The 18970-nt window shown below is 37.8% G+C and overlaps 2 protein-coding genes across 2 annotated transcripts; both read right to left on the bottom strand.

Moving 5' to 3' along the window:
- Positions 1-567: 567 nt before the first annotated feature.
- LOC101434869 (olfactory receptor 10D3-like) lies at positions 568-1506 on the bottom strand. The gene has a single exon (XM_012525543.1). The coding sequence runs from the start codon at positions 1504-1506 to the stop codon at positions 568-570; it is 939 nt and encodes a 312-aa protein (XP_012380997.1).
- Positions 1507-14584: 13078 nt separating this feature from the next.
- Positions 14585-15517, bottom strand: LOC101434442 (olfactory receptor 10D1B-like). Its single transcript, XM_004459573.1, has one exon. The coding sequence runs from the start codon at positions 15515-15517 to the stop codon at positions 14585-14587; it is 933 nt and encodes a 310-aa protein (XP_004459630.1).
- Positions 15518-18970: the final 3453 nt, after the last annotated feature.

The raw sequence follows: 18970 nt of genomic DNA, 5'->3' as shown, positions 1-18970 counted from the left end.
CCTGATTTCTAAAATGTAATAAGTTTTCTTTATACCACTATCAAAATACATCATGCATCAAAATGCAGAAATACAAAATGATAGAAAACAATAGAGTGGATTAAATGGACTACAGATTTTTGTGTGTGTGGCAAATTGGAGAACATTCAATGTAAACAGAAAACGAAGGTTCTGGAAGGAATATTTATATTACAATTCCTACAATACAGAGGCAAAATTAGCACCAGGTTCAGATGCTCTCATTCACATCGGGCTCAGAAATATAGTGCCTTAATTTCATCCTAGGTAAAAATTGGGATAATAATAGCATCAATTTCTTTTAATTATTATGAAAATTACTTATGTCAGTATTTGTAAAATACATAGCAGACTGGCACATGGTAAGCAATGTAAAAGATTTTGTTGAATTAAAGATAGTGCTAATATGGGGACGTAAGTCACACCTGAATTTCTTCAACGTCATCTTTTTGTCCTAAACCCCACCTAGCAATCATACCAAATATAAGGACAAATTGTCCCCAAATAAATACAAGGCAGCATTGTAAAGACAGAAAATGACATACAAAGTTATTCCACACAAGTATATACTCCTTGGATGAGCACTTTTCTCAGGGCCAGCTTAACATCCTTGTTTCTCAAGGTGTAGATCAAAGGATTCAGGGAAGGAGTAATGATATTATTCAACACCTGGACCACAGAATTCAGCCAAGGGCTGGAAGCAGGCTGGAGATAAATGAGGACCACGGGTCCATAGAACAGCAGGACGGAGGTCAGGTGCGCACTGCAGGTGGAGAAGGCTCTGCGCCTGCCTTCTGATGAACTGATCTTCAAGATAGACATTGTAATGCGAGTGTAAGAAGTGAGGATCAGAAGAAAGCACAGGAGAGCAACAAGACCCACGTTGGCGAAACTTACTTTCTGAGCCAGAGAAGTGTCTGCACAAGCCAGGGGCAGCACCACCGGGATGTCACAGAAGAAATTGTCCACCTCATTGGGGCCACAGTAGGGCAACTTAAAGATGAGGAAGGTGAGGACGGATGCATGCAGACAGCTCCCCAGCCAGGTGCTTAGGGTCAGGACAGCACACGTTCCAGGGGTCATGATGACTGTGTACCGTAGGGGGTGGCAGATGGCCACAAAGCGGTCATAAGCCATCACCGTGTACAGGAAGCACTCGGTGCAGCCCAGGAAGTGGTAAAAGAAGAGCTGGGATGCACAGCCCCGGTAAGAGATGGTGCGGCTTTGCCCCAGGAGGTAGAGCATCATTTTGGGGGAACTCACGGAAGGGAAAAATATGTCAAACACGGAGAGGTTTCCCAGGAAGAAATACATGGGGGTGTGGAGGGGAGAGGAAGCCAGAATGGTGAGGAAGATGAGCAGGTTCCCCAACAAGGTGAAGAGGTAGAAGGCCAAAAAGAGGACAAAGAGCAGGCTCTCCAGCCCTTTTGTATGAGGGAGTCCCATCAGGAGAAACACAGTTACTTCAGTGTGATTCCTCATCTTCATGTCTAGGTAGCCCTGGAAAAGCAAGGAATGGCCTCACTGAGATGAGCTGCTCCCCCAAAAAGCTAATATCTTCTTAGGACTTGTTGGAAACTGGTAATGTCTACATAGTATAAAGAAATTCTCACAAGGAATCAGTTCAATTCTGTCACTAGGTAATGTGAGACATTAGGAAAGTCATTTAATTATTTTCTATCTGTTTCCTCTCAAGTAAAATGAAGAAATAACACTAGAGGCAGTATAGAACAGAGGGCAAAAAGTAAATTAACTTACAGTTGGATATATATCTGAGTGTAAATGCCACACCTACACCTCACTATGAATTTGGATAACTGACAAACTTCTAAATCTCCTCGTTATCTGTACTAATAGTAACAATAATGTATCTCAAATTTCTTGTGTGTATAATAATTACTTATTAATTATAAAAATTAATGAGTAATTTTATGCATATGATAATTACTTGCTGATTATGAAAATTACCTACACATATAATAATAAACCAATATTTATAGTAACAAAGTTAATGTTTGTTCCTACTTACTTTGCTAAAAATCCATTCACAGTATTAATTATCTGCTTTAAATGAGACTTTATTCTACATTATGTCTCTTAGCTTGACTTGAAATGGCTCCGTGGTGTCTGGAATTACCTATTGATTTGAGTGGTCCACAAACCTGCTTTTTCCATCAGCTGGACAACTAAAAATAGAGAATTCTGTAGCACACATATAATAAAACAAAACAAAATAGATAATGTAGTAAAAAATAATAGGCTATTACCAATATAAAAGACAACCATCTTTTTCAATATACAATGTAGTCTATCAATAGCAATCTCTCTGAACATATGCAATCATCTTCAAGGTTTTTAAGATTTAATGTCACTATCAGGGACTATCTTAAGAAGACATCATGGAGTCATTTTAGTATCAGCCCAAAAGCAAATAGGGCCAATTCCACATTCTTTCTACCCTCTTCTAGTTAAACACCTAGACCCAGCAGTGCCTGGGGTCCTTGGGTAACCAGCAGGAATCCTCTCCTTAGCTAAGAATAAGTCTTTGGTGTTCCTTTGGGACCCTCTTCCCTCATGGGCTCTGACTAGAAATTCTGGAGAGCACAGAGAGCAATTAGACGGGAGACTTTGCTCATTTCCTTCCTTCCTTCTTTCTCCCAATTGCCTCAACCTCATTACTTCTTGGAGTAAAATGCAATTATGTCACAGTATTTAATTTTTGAGTCAGTGTTTAAACCCTTTGATTAAAATACCTCTTGGGCATATTTTTCCTCTAGGAGGGATCTGGGTTCAGGTATTTGACACATTCCTGAGACCCTTGGAGGATCTGGGCTTGAGGAAAAAAGCTAAAAACCAATACAAGAAAAGAGACAACCCCATCTGGCATTAAATCAAAACAAATCCAAAACGAAAACACTTGCAACTATTTTTTTTTCTTTTTCAAAATTAGTTTTAAATCCCCCATCACTTCCAGAACTGCCTAAATTCATACTCTACCCATATTCTGAAACACAGTCCTCTTTATCTTCCTTTAAGACTGTTACTGAAGTACATTTTAATGTATTTTAATTACTGTAACTTTGTTTGATTTGTATTTTAGAAATCAGTCTGATTGCTGTGTAAAGAATGGATCAGAGAAGACAAAGGTAGAATTAGTAGCCCTGTGAGAACATTATTTTTACTGGCTGTCCAACAAAACAAGCACATGGGCCTATTAAAATATGTTACGGTTAAGCCTCTTTAAGGGGATACAGAAGGCAAAAAAACTACAACTGTAATTAGGTTTAAGGAATCTATAATATGCTAATAATCATTGTCCTTTATGCCATGCTGTAAAACAGATACAGAAGAAATTCACACCTCCATGGTTTTGAAATAGTAATTAATATTAATACTTACTAAGACCATACATTAAAAAAAACACACACACAAAGTGTTCTAGGTCCCTACCTTTACAACTTTAAATATAGAAAAATAGTCTCCAAAAGTTCAAATAATTGTCAGTTCACTTCAAAATTCAGTCATAAGCTTGTTTTGGATTTCTTCTTTTCTGCGTTTAAAATTTATGCCCAGTTCCAACAAAATGGAGTAATTCTTTTGTCTGATTTTAAAAGTAAACATGCTTAGTATATATTCCTACCCATTTTTTTGTTCTTTTGTATTGTATTTAAATGAACTTACTAAATTACATTATCTCAAAAGCTCCAAAAATTTTACTGGTTAAGATTACCATATATGTTAAACAGATTTACTGACGTAATTAACATGCTATAAAACTCACTCATTTTAAGTATACAATTCAATGAATTTTAGTATACTTACAGAGTTGTACAACCATTACTGCAATCTAATTTCAGAACATTTCTTTCACACTAAAAAGAAACCTTATACCCAGTTACCATGATACCCGGTTCCCACTTCCAGCTCTAGGCAAACACTAATCTCTATGTGTTTGTCTTTCTTGAACAATTATTATAAATAGAATTAGACCACATATGGCCTTTTGTGTCTGACTTCTTTGAGAATAATCTTTTCAAGATTCATTCATTTTGCGGCATGTCATGAGTACTTTGTTTCTTTCTTTGATAAATAATATTTAATTGTATGCATAGACCACATTTCTGCTTGCTGGACCACAGGATAACATGATAGTTTTATTCCCAGCACCTACATGAACTTAAAATATTAGTATAAATATAGAAACATTTCAAAAATCTCAAAATCATCATGACCCAGTCAATTGTGAATTAATTTAGTTTGTGTGTAGATTCTGAAAAGATATGTATATATGTGTGTGTATATATGTGTCTCTATATATGATGTCAATTACCTAATTTAAGCCCATCAACTCAATTTTTTCCTACTGAGTTGATGAGAAAAGCAGTGCCGAGTTGGAGAAAATTAACTCAGCAGTGTAATTATTTAAAACAGAGATATGCTCCTCACTTCCCTTTTCCAATTGCTCTTGTTTTGAGTATTTCACTTATATCTAAGTAATTCCAAGAACTATTTCTTCAAGGGGTTTATGTATCTCATAATTAATGATGCTATGACTCATTAAACACAAACACACACGCACATCAGGAAAAGATACAAGCAATACAAGCAATAATGATACTCCACATGTACCAACTCATTCCAACTTCCCATAACTACTGTTCTTGGCAAAATCTCAAGAGTCATTAATGTACAAAGTCACATAAAAGCCCAAAATTGTGCCTTTTTAATATTAAGTATTATCTCTAAACTTTCCATATAAACTTATTCCACATGTATCTGCTGCAGAAATTCTGTATTTGTCAGCTACCCAGATGAATTTGGCTTCACAGGATATTCACTCTCAAAAGACTCTTATATGAGATCTATAAGACTACCAATATATAAATTTGCAAGATCAAATCCACTAGATTGCAGGTGTTAGTGAGTCAGCATATTCTTTTTCAAATAGGAAAATTTTATATTTAACACAAAATACCATATGTGGAGACTCCTTAGAAAGTATAAAGCTAAAGCAGAAAACTGGATGATCATAACCAAGTGTCTTCCTGCTACAATATTTGGCACACCTGTCTTTACCATATCAGAATACCTGAAAGTTTCCTGTCAGAGGGTACTCCCTCTCCCCTGAGCACTAGAGGCATACTATCCATTTATTAAGAGTCCACTTCCTTTTTATTTTTCAACTACTTTATCGAGGTAAAATTTACATATAATAAAACTCACCAATTGTGAGCATACAATTTAATGATTTTAAGAAATTTACAGAGTTGTGCAAGCATTACAATAATTCAGAACATTTCCATCACCCCCACAATTTCCCCAGAGTTCATTTGTAATCAGTTCTACTCCTACTCCTGGTCCAGACGACCACTAATCCACTTTCTGGCTCTATAACTTTGCCTTTTCTGGGCATTTCATAAAAAGGGAATGGTACAATATGTAGTCTTTTGAATCTGGCTTCTTTTATTTGCCATTATGAGGAGCCTTCCTTATTGTAGTATTTAAAAATCATGTTCCTTTTTATTGCCAAGTAACATTCCATTGTATGACTATAGCACATTTTGTTTCTGCTTTCACTAGATAGTGGACATTTGAGATATTTCCAGTTTTGAGATAACTCTTCTGTGGACATTCACATGCAAATCTTTGTAATTTTTGTGTGCAACCATTCTCTTTTTATCTATCATCAAAGGCTAAATTCTTTAAAACCTTGATAAGACGATCATATTGCCTCCTCTTAAATATCAGAAATAACTCACCAAAATTCAAACTAACTTATAGAGTGAGTTCTGTAGATGTCTAATCTCACCATTTATTTGTTTATCTTCACTGCTTACTGTTTCAAAGGGTGCTTTTTCACTGATCCACTGGGTGAGCGTACTCTGAGAGTTTATATACAAAATGCTGCTATGTGATGTATCTAGCATCTTTCAGAGATAAATTATTTCAAAACAGCTTGAATCTGCAACAAGTGTTTGGAAACAGAAATACTTCATCTTGAAATTGCAAGTATCACTATTTTGATATGTGGAGTCCTCTCCACACTTTTCCTTCTACCCCCACCAGAGCAGCAGATAGAAAAGGGAGTCTGAATGTCCAGCTTGCTTGTTAACAGTAGGGCTATCATGCTATCAGGTAGTAGTTTCAGCTACAGGAGAATGCATTATACATGTTATCCTATAACAAAATGGGAAATCTGAACCAAAATCTTTGAGGAAAATCACAGACCTGGAAAAGGGGAAACCAAAAGTATTCACTGGAGAAATATTAAGTAGCACATTTGGTGACAGATTTGGACCATAACCTTTAACTCAGTAATTAAATAAAAATTATTAGCAATTAAGTTATTTTTCTTCTTATTTATTTTCTTTTAAATGTTACATTCAAAAATATGAGGTCCCTATATACCCCCCGCCCCCCGTACCCCACTCTTCCCACATCAACAACCTTTTCCACCATCATGGCATATTCACTGCACCTGGTGAATACTTTTCTATGTATTCTGGCTCAGTGATCTTTTATCTCAATTATTTCTGGACTCAGATAAAAATATAAGAGTGTGGTTTATCAGTCCCCTTGAACAATAATAAAGCAGGAGATAATGTCAGTGACTGTATAAGAAGGGGATCAAATTGTGGGCAGGTCAAGAAGAAATAAATGAGAGTATAAAATAGATGTTGGAAATGCTTTGGGATAACAGGGATTTGACTTAATGAGCCTGAGGAGGTGTGAATGTATTGTTCTGATTTAAAGGGATGTGGTTGAGGTGGCCAAAATTGAAGGGAGTCTCTAGTCCAACAGCTGTAGAAGCAGCTATTACTTATTCATGCATTCATAGGTTCTGTTGAGCCAAATTTGCCCTAGGATAAAAGAAGTGTTTTTTCCAACCTCAGTCCAGAAAACTCTGTTGCTAGTTCTTTCACTGACTTGAATAGGGATAGAATTTTAAAGTTTAGAATAGATTGTGAGAGGTACCTACAATACAAATAGCACTGTGTAAGGGCAAGAGAGCCATGAAGAGTGGTCAACCACTATACCAGGGAACCGAGAGTGCCTACAACTGTAAACTGGAGAATCACATATATCAGCCATGTGGACCTAAGCCCCTTAAGATTTAGAGGTGGAGTGGACATCACCATCATAGAGTCCACAGAAGGAAGGAATAAAATATGGATTAGAGTGAACTTACTGGTATTCTACTGTAGAACTATTGTCACTCTAGCAATGGAAGAAATTGTATTATTTATGTGGAGACAGTGGCCATGGTAGTTGCTGAGGGCAGGGAGAGGGAAGAAGAGATGTGATGTGTAGGCATTTTTGGGACTTGGAGTTGTACTGAATGATATTACAGGGACAGATGAAAGACATTATATATTCTGCCATAACCAACTGAATGAACTGGGAGAGAGTGTAAACTACAATGTAAACTATAATCCATGCAGTGTAGCAGTGTCCAAAATGTATTCATCAAATGCAATCAATGTGCCACAATGATGAAAGAGGTTGTTGATGTGAGAGGAGTGGTGGTGGGGTGGGGCATGGGGTATATGGGAACCTCTTATATTTTTTAATATAACATTTTTTGTGATCTCTGTATCTTTAGAAAAAAGACAATAAGAAAAGAAAAAGTAATAAAAAATAAGTTTTTTAAAAAAGGTATGTGGTTCTCATAGACTGACAGGATCAGAGTGGGCATTTTAAATCCTGAAAAAACATGAAGAAATATGTGGAGCAGGGTATACATTTAGTGTATGAAATAAGCCAAAAGAAAAAAAATGCATTCCAAAGAGGATAAAGTTTAAACAAGGTGAACACATATATGTGATTATTTGAAATATATCAACAAATTCTCTGGCACTCCCTACAAGAAGTAGAACCTAATTCCTCTCCCTTTGAGTGTGGGCTGAACGTAGACTTCATTTCTAACAGAAAATAAAGACAAAGTGAGGGGCTTTGGAGATTAAGTCAAGAGAAAATGCTGCAGATTTCCTGGTTAGTGTCTCACTTGGATCAGATCTGGGAAGAAGCCAAGTTGCCAGATTGTGAGGAAACTTGGGTAGCTATGTGGAGAGGTCTATGTAAGAAGGAAATGAGGCCTTCAGCCAATAGTAATAGCCATGTCATGGTGCCATCTTGGAAGCAGATTCTCCAGGCCAGGTCAATCCTTCAATGACTGCAGCCCAGGCCAATAGCTTGATTGCAACCTCATGAGAGGTCCTGAGCCAGGACTGCCTTGCTACTCTTATTCCTGGCCCTCAGAAACCATGGGATACAGTAAATGATGTTTTTTTTAAGCTGCTAAGCTTTAGGGATAATTTGTTTCACCACAAATAGGGAATATGGTACCATAGACAGTTCATAGGATCCAAGAACTTCTAAAAAAGGGACATAAGTTTACTCTTGAGTAACAAAGTAATGATAACAGAAACTGTGGTCGTAAAACAGGTGATTGTATATAAATTTTCAATTTGCATAATAAAAACACAGATGTTGTCCTCCAGATACAAGTCAAATAAAGGACTTTGAGTGGTTGAATCAATTAACCAATTAATGACAGACTGATAGAATAACTGAATGGTTATCACTATAGGGTGGGAAAAAGCCAATATTATTTTCCAGTCTGGGTTTATTTCTACAAAAGTGACCGAGATAGCTTACCTGGTTATGCCAAATGTAGTCATTATTTTTCTCTTATACAGGTACTTAACCTCCCTGTCCCTCCATTTTCTCCCCAAAATTGAGGATAGTAAGTATGTACTTCATAGAGATGGTAATATATGCAAAATAGTAAGAATAGTGAATGCTATATAGCAAGCATGATATAATTATAGTATAATTATACAACATGATTCTTCAGTCTTCTTATAAAGCAGATATCAGAGAGAGGGCTCAGAGTTTGTTTCTAGAGTCAGACTGCTTGGATGTGAATACTTCTCTGTCCTTATTTTCTCCATCTAGTAAAGGGAGGTTCTCAGTAGATGCTCTTATGTTTTTGTGAGTTAACAGTCAATGCATGAAAGGGCTTAGGAGAGCATTATACAATCAAGCACATAGTAAACAGATTTAGAATGTTTGTTCTTGTTATTATCATTCTAGGTCTTTGAGCAGGTAAATCTAAACAGATGGATCACTAGTGTTGGAGAAAAGAGGGGCACTCACACAGAGATTGATTGCAGGCAGAAAGTTTATTGGGAAGCTCTCCCAATGAAGGGGGTCTGAAGAATATACTTCAGCCCACTCCTGGAAAGGGGGGGATTTAATTTACACAGTATATTCCTAGGCAGGGAAATGATAGTCATTGGGAGGGGGTTGAGCATCCTAGTAAGGTGCAGGAGCCAATAGGAAGCCCTAGAGGTGAAAACTTTCTCTTGTATGGCTAGAGGGTAGTGGGTTTGGGAGGTAAGTTTTCCTGGAATGCTGGAGGAGCAGGTGTGGCTTTGATCTGCCAGGAGTGAGGGTCTCTATTTCCCTTTACTCCCATTTCCACATGATTTTTTTTTGTTTAACCTTTGAGGAAGTGCTATGCTTTCAGATACGTGGGCTTATGGGGGGGCCTTGTCTTTCCTCAGTGCACGTCTGCAGAAACTGAGTCACAGTTTAATTACTGCAAACCTAGTGAGAGGTTTCCTAATGCTTTGTTTATATAAATATGTTACAGAACCTGGGTATTGGGGTATATGGTATTGGGCAGGATGGGAAGAGGTGGGGATTTGGGGCATTGGCTCAATCTAGCTACTTCCTGCTGTCAAGGGGTCGAGAAAAGTCCCCTTCCATTCTGTCCAATGGGCTGTGGGTTCAGGTTCTGTAGGGGTTGATACTGATTGTCACATCAGGAAGATGCCATCCACATATTCCTGGGTTGTTGATTTTATGATTCAATGTATCCATCAGGAGAGAAGCTGTAAGAGACAGAGGCCAAAAAGAAGAATTAGCAATAACAATAGTAATGGTGTTATAACAGATAAAAAGATTGATTTTAAGGGTGAAGAAAAATAGGAGAGGAAGATGATGGCCATTTTTTATTCTCGTAATTATCATCTCAGGCTCCTTTCTGCTGTTGAGGGTTGGAGCAGGGTTTAGTTGAGTTATTGTGATAGATTTTTAGAGGTTAACATCTGGTATTGAATTTCATACATGAATTTTCATGAATTTCATGCAGGAGGCTGTTCACATCTGGGTGATGTTCTGGACTGTTGTTTGAATGAACTGCATTATAGCTTGGAGAATGTATGGTCTTGCTAATATTAAAAGAAAGTGGGTTATTAGTGGGGCAAATATGGGAAGTAACTTTAAGATCCAGGGCTAAGATAATAAGGAAAACCAATCAGACATAATGTCAGTAGCTAGATTATTAATATAACATATTTGATTAGCCATATGCTCTGAGGTTTGAGTGACATTAAAAATTCAGTTTAGGTATAAGAGTTTATATAGACATACATAGAGTTTTATTGGGAATAGGAAACTTCAGATTATTAACTATGGTTTCAAAGCAACGTTTGGGTGATTTAGTTTTCCATGGATTTAAGATTTCCACTCAGTAAGGCTGTATAGTATGGCTAAAATTACTTTATTTTTCTCTGTTTGTATAGTGTGAGGCAAAGGCAACAGTAAATTATTACTTTTCATTTTGGGCTGTTGGATGGCTGGTAATTTATATAAGGTACTTGCATTTTTAGGTAGCAAACAGTAGCTAGCTGATTACAAAAGTTTGGTTGTAGTATTTGTAGTAGTGAAGACATAACTTCCAAATTTAAGCTACCAAAAAAGCTTTGGAAACTGTTTCAATGCAAAGTTCTTACAGCATACAATTAACATTAAAATTAAACAACTTGTCAGACTAATGTTTTCATTAGACACACTAACAGAAACATAAAGCTCACCAATTTGAATAATTTTTACCCTTTTGATATGGTTGTTATTAAATTTTTTGTTATTTCACATTTCTGATTTTACTACTTTTAAGATTTTTCTGGAATCAGTGTTGTCTGTAATATGCAAGCTTGTTCTTGGAAATATTTTAATTAGTAATTAGCAACCAGTTAGGAATATTTGAGTAGTATAAAATGCATTTAAACTTTAATTTAGCAGTGTAGATAGACTAATATTTAACACATATATTTTGGATTATTACTTTTTAAGGTACACTTAGACTTAAAGTTCAGGCAAAAGTGAAAGGTTTACTTGTAAGAGGTGAGAAATTGTAGATTTGATACTTTGTGGATTATCAAGAGGGACAGGATATTAGGGTTTGAATGGGATGTGGGTATGATTTTTGAATGGACTGTGACTGGTTTGTGATGGGCAGCAATGATAGGAATTTTAGTATATTAGATTTCAAGACTGATGGAGTTTGATGGAAAAAGGGGAAGCAAAAGAGGAAGTGAGTGGGTGAACAGGTGGATTCTTAGTGGGTACAGTAAAAGAGCAGTTGTTGACCTTCACTATTGACATTGAGGAGTGAGTTAAGGGTTTAGGGACTTTGGGAAGGGCAGAGTAAGTGATTTTCATATTAATAAGAAACAAAATTGGCTTACCTGCCACCTTCAGACTTACTTGAGATTCTGCTTTGGAGATGGGCATGGGGGCCTGCACAGTTTATGGGTACTTTTAATCATCTGTTGTCAGTTCCAGAAGGTCTGGGAGGTTGAAGCCAGGGGTTGGGTCTTACTGTATAGCTGATACCATTTTGCCTTGAGAGGTCTGGGGGCAGTCAGACTTCCAGTGGATTTCTTACATGCACAGTAGGCACAGCCTTGGAGGAAGTCATGGGTTTGGACACTGCTTGGCCCGGTGTCCAGGTTTTTTACTTTTGAAACATGGCCTTGGTGTTTTGGTGTTTTTTTTGTACTTGCCTGGAGGGGAGTGTCTGTTGGGAACTCTGGAGGGTAGAGGATTTACAGCTAGTTTTTTGTTTTGTTTTTTTTTTTCTTCTGGGGGATTGCCATGGTTCTGACAGGGCTGTTGGTAGCATTTTGTTGGTTTAGGGTTGCAAGCCAAATGCATTTTTTTTTCTTCTGGGGATAGACATGTGGAAAGAGTGATATAGTGGTTTTCAGAGAAAGATCTTAATTGGTTCTCTATCTGGATTAAATCTAAGAGTGAGAAAGGAACATGTACTCTGACTATCCCTTCAACTCCAGGAGAGGTGAGAGAGGAACTGGCATCTGTGTGGAGTTAGGAGTCTGTTTCCTGATGGAGGTGGAGGGCTGTGATGCAGAAGGAGGGGGAGGTAGTCCCTGCAAGTGCATATGAAGAGGGGAGAAGAGAAGGGTAGAAGTCAGTGATGATGAAGTGGAGGAAGAAAGGGTGGAGGGTGAATTTGGAGATAATGCAGGAGGAATATATGGAGGAGGTATGGAGGGGCATGACCTGAGGGATCATAGTCAGAGTGCTCAGAAGTTTTAGGGGATGGAACTGATGAGAAGGAAGATCTCTGTGGAGGTTTCTGGTGTCAAAGAATTTGATAGGAAGAACAGAATTGGCAGAGAGAGGGAAGGAAGGAAAAGGAATGTCTGAATGTAAGGGATCTCTGGCCATCTGCCACTGACTGGATAAAGTTCTCTAAGCCTTGGAGAACTTGGAAATTGAAATTGCCATTTTCTGGCCACTGATTTTCATTGTCCAGTTTGTATTGCAGCCACACTGAGATCGAATAGAAAATGAGCTTTTTTAGGTCTGATGTGTCCTTCCAGGTACAGAGTTTTAAGGTTATGAAGGAGACAGCCCAGAGGCATGATTTTTCTAGGGGGAACAAACTTGAATTCCCCATTTTAGGTAGCTGGGGTGAGACTAAGGATCTCTAGGACAAGGGAGATTCTGAGTGAGATGGACATCCCTGAATCAATCCAGTATCTCCAAGGAAACAGGAAACTGCATTTGGAGCCAGATGTTTCCAGAGCCAAGGAGTTTCTTCCCATGAAGACACAGTCCTCCTGCCCACCATGGCCTTCAGGGAACCTAAGGATCACTGATCTAGCACTAGTTTTTTTCCCATGTGTTGTCCTGGACAGTGGAAAAGGAGAGAGAGAGAGCAGGATTCTCTGGTAGAGAAATCCTTAACTCACCCAGCCAAAATTAGATGTCTGGTGTTGGAAGGGCATTTGGCCAAGGCAGAGGGGAGATTCCTCACCAACCAATCAATCCAACGTGACCCCAGTCCCGGGTTTCAGCACCAATTGTTGAAGAAAAGGGGGGCACTCACCAGGACATGGAGACTGATTGCAGGCAGAAAGTTTATTGGGAAGCTCTCCTAACAGAGGGGGTCTGAAGAATAGACTTCAGTTCCCTCACCAGCATGATGGGGGTCTGAAGAGAGATCTCAGCCCTTCTGGAAAGGAGGGATTGGAATTTACATAGTACGCCCCTAGGCAGGGAAATGATAGTCAGTGGGAGGAGGCTGAGGGTCCGAATACGGTGCAGAGGCCAATAAAAAGGCCTAGAGATGAAAATTTTCCCTTGTGTGGCCAGACAGTAGTGGGTTAGGGATTTATGTTTTTTTTGGAATCCTGGAGGAACAGGGGTGGCTTTGATCAGAGGAGAGTGAAAATCTCTATCTCTCTTTATTCTCATTTCCACATGGTTTCTTTGTTCAACATTTGAGGAAGTGCCATGCTTCCAGACACATAGGTTTAAAGGGGAGGGACTTGTCTTTCATCAATGCGTATCTGTAGGAATTGAGTCACAGCTTAATTATTGCAAACCTAGTGAGAAAGAACCTCTAACATTTAGATGAAATTCATTCTATTAAAGGTGGAATTTATGAGTTAAAAAAATTCCCACTCAAAATACTAATTATCTTTAGTGGTTTAATTTCAGTTAATCACAGATGTAAACAGAGTATACCTACAATAGATGCAGAGCTCTGATTCAAAAAGATTTTCTGCCATTTTATAATAGCAGATAAATTCAATAATCTTCTTTGCCATTTTATAATAGCAGATAAATGGCCAATTCATCACTTAAAACATAATGAGTAAACTCCAACACCAAACTCCTTTGATGGCCAAAGCAATCTGCAAATGCAATTATTTTGTCATGGGAAGATATGGTTAAAGGCAAAAAAAAAATTTATAAACAGTTCAAAATTAAATGTACCACTCTGTGAAATCCTTTTAGATTTTAAACCCTATCAATTATAAAACATGGTTTGACCGAATGGTCAGAGAGTGACTATGCTAGAAAAGAGCAAAGCATAAATTTTAAGAGAGAGAGTGAGAGAGAATAAAGGCGGGAGGGAAGGGGAAGACAAACCTTGAACCTCTAAAAACTAGCAGTTAATGGTAATCAAAACAGAGTTGCAACAAGGACAGTGTAAAGAAGAAAAGAGATATTTTGGCAAATTAAAAAAAAAAGACTGCTTTAATCAAAAAGGCTTCCTTGGAGGGGTAAATCCAAGATCAATGGCTCAGAGTACCCATTTCCTTCTCTTCTGTGGACCTCTTAGGATGCCCAAGAAAGGTCCATTGTAACTCTGCCCAGCATTCTATTTGGCAACAATCCTGTTGTAAGAGTACATCTTAAGGAAATCTTCAAAGAATGTGAGAGAGAGGCATTGCCTCATACCTTATGTTCCAGAAACGTGCACCATCTGAGTTAACAGTTTCCTAAGAGCTAATTTCACATCCTTGTTTCTCAAGGTGTAAATCAAAGGATTCAGGGAAGGGGTGACAATATTATTTAACACTTGAATAACAGAATCCAGCCAGGGGCTGGAGGCTGACCGTAGGTAGATGAGCATCACTGGCCCATAGAATAAGAGGATGGAAGTCAGGTGGGCGCTGCAGGTGGCAAAGGCTCGACGCCTGCCTTCTGCCGAGCTGATTTTCAGTATGGAAAAGACGATGCGACTATAGGAGGTAACGATAAGGAAAAAGCAGGTAAGAGTCACAACGTCCACATTTGTGAAACTCACTGTCTGAGCCAGAGAAGTGTCTGCACAAGCCAGGGGCAGCACCACCGGGATGTCACAGAAGAAATTGTCCACCTCATTGGGGCCACAGTAGGGCAACTTAAAGATGAGGAAGGCTAGGATGCTTCCGTGTAGACAGCCCCCCAGCCAGGTACCCAACGTCAGGCAGGTACACACCCTGTGGCTCATGATGACTGTGTACCGCAAAGGGTGGCAGATGGCCACAAAGCGGTCGTAGGCCATTGCTGTGTACAGGAAGCACTCGGTGCCACCCAGAAAGTGGTAAAAGAAGAGCTGGGATGCACAACCCCAATAAGAGATGGTGCGGCTTTGCCCCAGGAGGTAGAGCATCATTTTGGGAGAACTCACAGATGGGAAAAATATGTCAAACATGGAGAGGTTTCCCAGAAAGAAATACATGGGCTTGTAGAGGTGAGGAGATGCCAGAATGGTGAGGAAGATGAGAAGGTTCCCCAACAAGGTGAAGAGGTAGAAGACCAAAAACAGGACAAAGAGCAGGCTCTCCAGCCCTTCAGTATTAGGAATTCCCAAAAGGACGAACTGTGTCACAGAAGTGTAATTCCTCATGTTTGCCTGTCAGGTGCTACTGGAAGAGCAAAAAGATAATCAAGCTGTAAGACCACAAATCACTGACAGAATGTCTTCAAAACAGAGTGACTTCTAGCTCAGGCAGCTGCTGCTAGCAAATAAAGGCTGAAAGCAGAAAGCGAAGCCAGTAATAAATCTGGCCCTGCTGCCAAGCAGTTTGGCAAATTTAGCCTCAGTTTCTTCATCTGTTAAATTAGTTGGTGAAATAATTTATCTTTATACTTGGTGAACCTCTTAACAGTCATTAACACTAAGAGTGTAATTTCTCCTAGTCTGGTGTATCACAAACACCATTGTATTTCAGAATATCTTCTCTACAGAAATATTAGTCATCAGCACGACAAACTCATTTTAATACCAGCCAAGTTAGTTTTCCAACAGTCCTACTATTCAAATATATACATAAAGAATCCCCAATGCAAAAAAAAAAAAAATTACATACACTCATCCGTTGCTTTTTATTTTTCAACAATACTTTTTCCATTCTTCAGCATTTGCATTCAAGAGAAAAGCACACAATTTACATTCATTACCTACACACAGCGCAGAAATTAGATTCAGTCTCAGATAAAGCATTGCATAACTAATAGAAGCAACTACTGCAACCTTCTGGAAATTTCTTTCTCCTCAGCTAGGATTCCTTTCAGTACTACAGACAACAAAATGCAAATTTTATAATGTTAGTATCATTTAGCTTTTTAAAATCAGTGCCAGTCTTAGACAAACCTACAAAAACTGAATTACATTTTGTAAAGCCCCGTTTCTCCTTCTGTTATTCTGCATCCCATTTTCCCTTAACTCTCCTTCTGTTGCCACTGGAATATAATTGAATTCCCTCTGCCTGTGATCAGTATCCGTTCACAGGAAATGACCGGTTAAATCTATTCATGCTAATTTAGAAATTGTTAATCTGTTACCATTTCCTGGCTTATTTCCATTTTAACAAGGTTAAAGGCTTACCCCTTGGAAAAAAATCTCAATAAATGGAACTTCTGGCAAGAATTAAGAGGTGGAAGGGGTATGAGAAACAGTAGCTCTTCATACCAACTTCAAAATCAATCTACATAGTCAGGCGCTATGGAAAGCTGGTCCTGCTCAAAACATTTTAAAAAGCTTGAGATTCTGACAAAGATATAAACAGATAGACAAAGACTCCCTTCTAGCCCAAAAATGTAATTTTAAACACTGAGTTTGGTTGGGCCATGGAAGCCAATTCTATTTCACAAATATTCATTTGCTATCAATCATGTTTCAGACACAATTATCTGCAAGAAACATAAGGATAAATAAAATAAAGTACCATCCCTTAAAGGGCTCATTGTAGAGTCATATATTTAATGGTTTTTAACTCTGTCTCCTCCATTTTCTGGCTCAGGGGCCTCACAAAACTTACTTAACCTCACTAAGCCTCACTTCCTTCAAAAGAAAAATGGATAATACTGTTAGCTGCTTTGTATGGTCTTTGCAAGGATTAAATGAGATAATAAAATGCATTTGCTCAGTGGTTAGTACTTAGTTACTGTTCAGTAAAGTTAGCTTAACAACTAAACCTCATGCGTATAAGACTGGGATAAAATAATAAGCAAAAAAAAGCATAGCAGATGTGGTGAGGGTACAATTCGACATGAGGTTTGAAATATTCACAGGATTTTTAAAAGGCAGAAAAGGACTTACAGATCAGGAAAATATCATTTTAACCAGATCAACAACAGAGAGTTATAGAAATATACTGGCAGAATTAAAAGTCCTCTTTGTAGCCTGGAAGTGCATAAACTCCCCTTTAGTCTGAACCTTTCTGCTTCTAGCTCGAGATAACCAGTTGTGTACTGCCATATAGCACAGGTGTCATGTCCAAAACCACGCTGGGCAGAAATGTTGAATTGACAAAATATCTGATGTACTTTCAAAAACCCCTCCCAGTTCTCCTCTGTAATAAACACTCTGTTCTTAATCTCCATTCAAACCTATTCTCCAGAAAGGATCTGACACTAGTCCAAGGAAAATAGTTAAGAAACAAATAGTGCCTAACCTTAAAGAGAGTCATCTTTGAAAGTACTGCATTCCTATCATAGAAGATTTTCAAGGAGTACCTATAGTCTCATCTCCTAGTGAAAGAGTAGAATTTATACTTCTGCTAAGGAGGATAAACTAGATAACTTTTTTCAACTTTAAATTCTATAATTCCATATTAGTTTTTGCTAAATCATGTTTCACTATTGCCATACCAGTAATATTTGCATATTAATCCTTAGTCTTTAATGTCATAATAAAAAAATATGCCTGTTAGAGGAAAATTTCATGTCGATAATAAGAAGAGAGGTGAAGATTAACTACTAAGAATAGATGCTAAATTTCTCATTTCTCATTTCTATCCTAACTCCAAAGGGATAGACAGTAATCTATCCCTTTCAATATCACCCACCTCCCCCAACAAGCTTTTCCCCTGCCACACAGGCACACTTCTAGCCAAGACTTCTCTCCTGCATCTTTTTCTGAGTGTCAGCATACTAATGGATCACTCGATTCAGAGTCGTATAGGAATGTGTCTCTTCTTGACTCTCTTCCTTCATTTGGTTGAGTGGGAAAAATTATAAGGATAAATGGAGAGTAGAAATACAGCAGAGAAAGAAAAGGTAAGAGAGCAGGACAGAGATAAATAGAAGTAGGCAAAGTTTTAAACATGTACCAGCTGATGGTTAAAGGGCAAAGAGACTATTCTAAAGTTTCTAGGCAAGAAGAATGTGTTCTTTAAGACAAAACTATTTTGCTAAAGATGCCGTGGTATAGAGTCTAGGTTGGCCCCTTCTCTTGAATCCAAGGCGCACAGATTTCACCCTCAGCGCTGATATGTATTCTGGTTTTGAAATTCTGGATTGACAATGTTTTCCAAACTGGAGAGTATCAAAGGACCTGGTTTCTTTTGAGACAACATCCCCAATGGCCAAATCTGAGTCAAGAAGTCTGACTGAGCAAAGGGAATAATTAAGTAAATTTCTGCCTTTCTTTCTGCCTCCGCCTTTTCTATTCCTTATCTAATTATTTAATAATATATGACACATTAATTATAAGGGTAGCATCAACACTTTATAGATTATTTGGTAAATATTCCAAAAAGCAAGAAAAAAATCTCATGTTTCTTCAAACTTACCATTAGCAAATTTAAGAACTTTGTGTTTTCTCTCCAATGATTCACTATAATGGCTATGGTTTGTAACTATACACAATCATACTATATATGTAATTTTGAATCTTACCATTTTAATTTAATTTTAATTTTAAATTTTGTAAAAATATTTTCATCATTATTCCATCATCACAACTATGACTTTCAGTTTTTAATTTTGTTAATTTCTTTGAACTTATCAAAGTAAAACATATGCATACATATACATTTATATTTACTATGATATTTATCTTAATTCATATCACTGT

Source organism: Dasypus novemcinctus, chromosome 27 (assembly GCF_030445035.2).
Source record: "Dasypus novemcinctus isolate mDasNov1 chromosome 27, mDasNov1.1.hap2, whole genome shotgun sequence".
Taxonomy (NCBI): Eukaryota; Metazoa; Chordata; class Mammalia; order Cingulata; family Dasypodidae; genus Dasypus; species Dasypus novemcinctus.
This window is presented reverse-complemented; position numbering and strand designations above follow the sequence as displayed.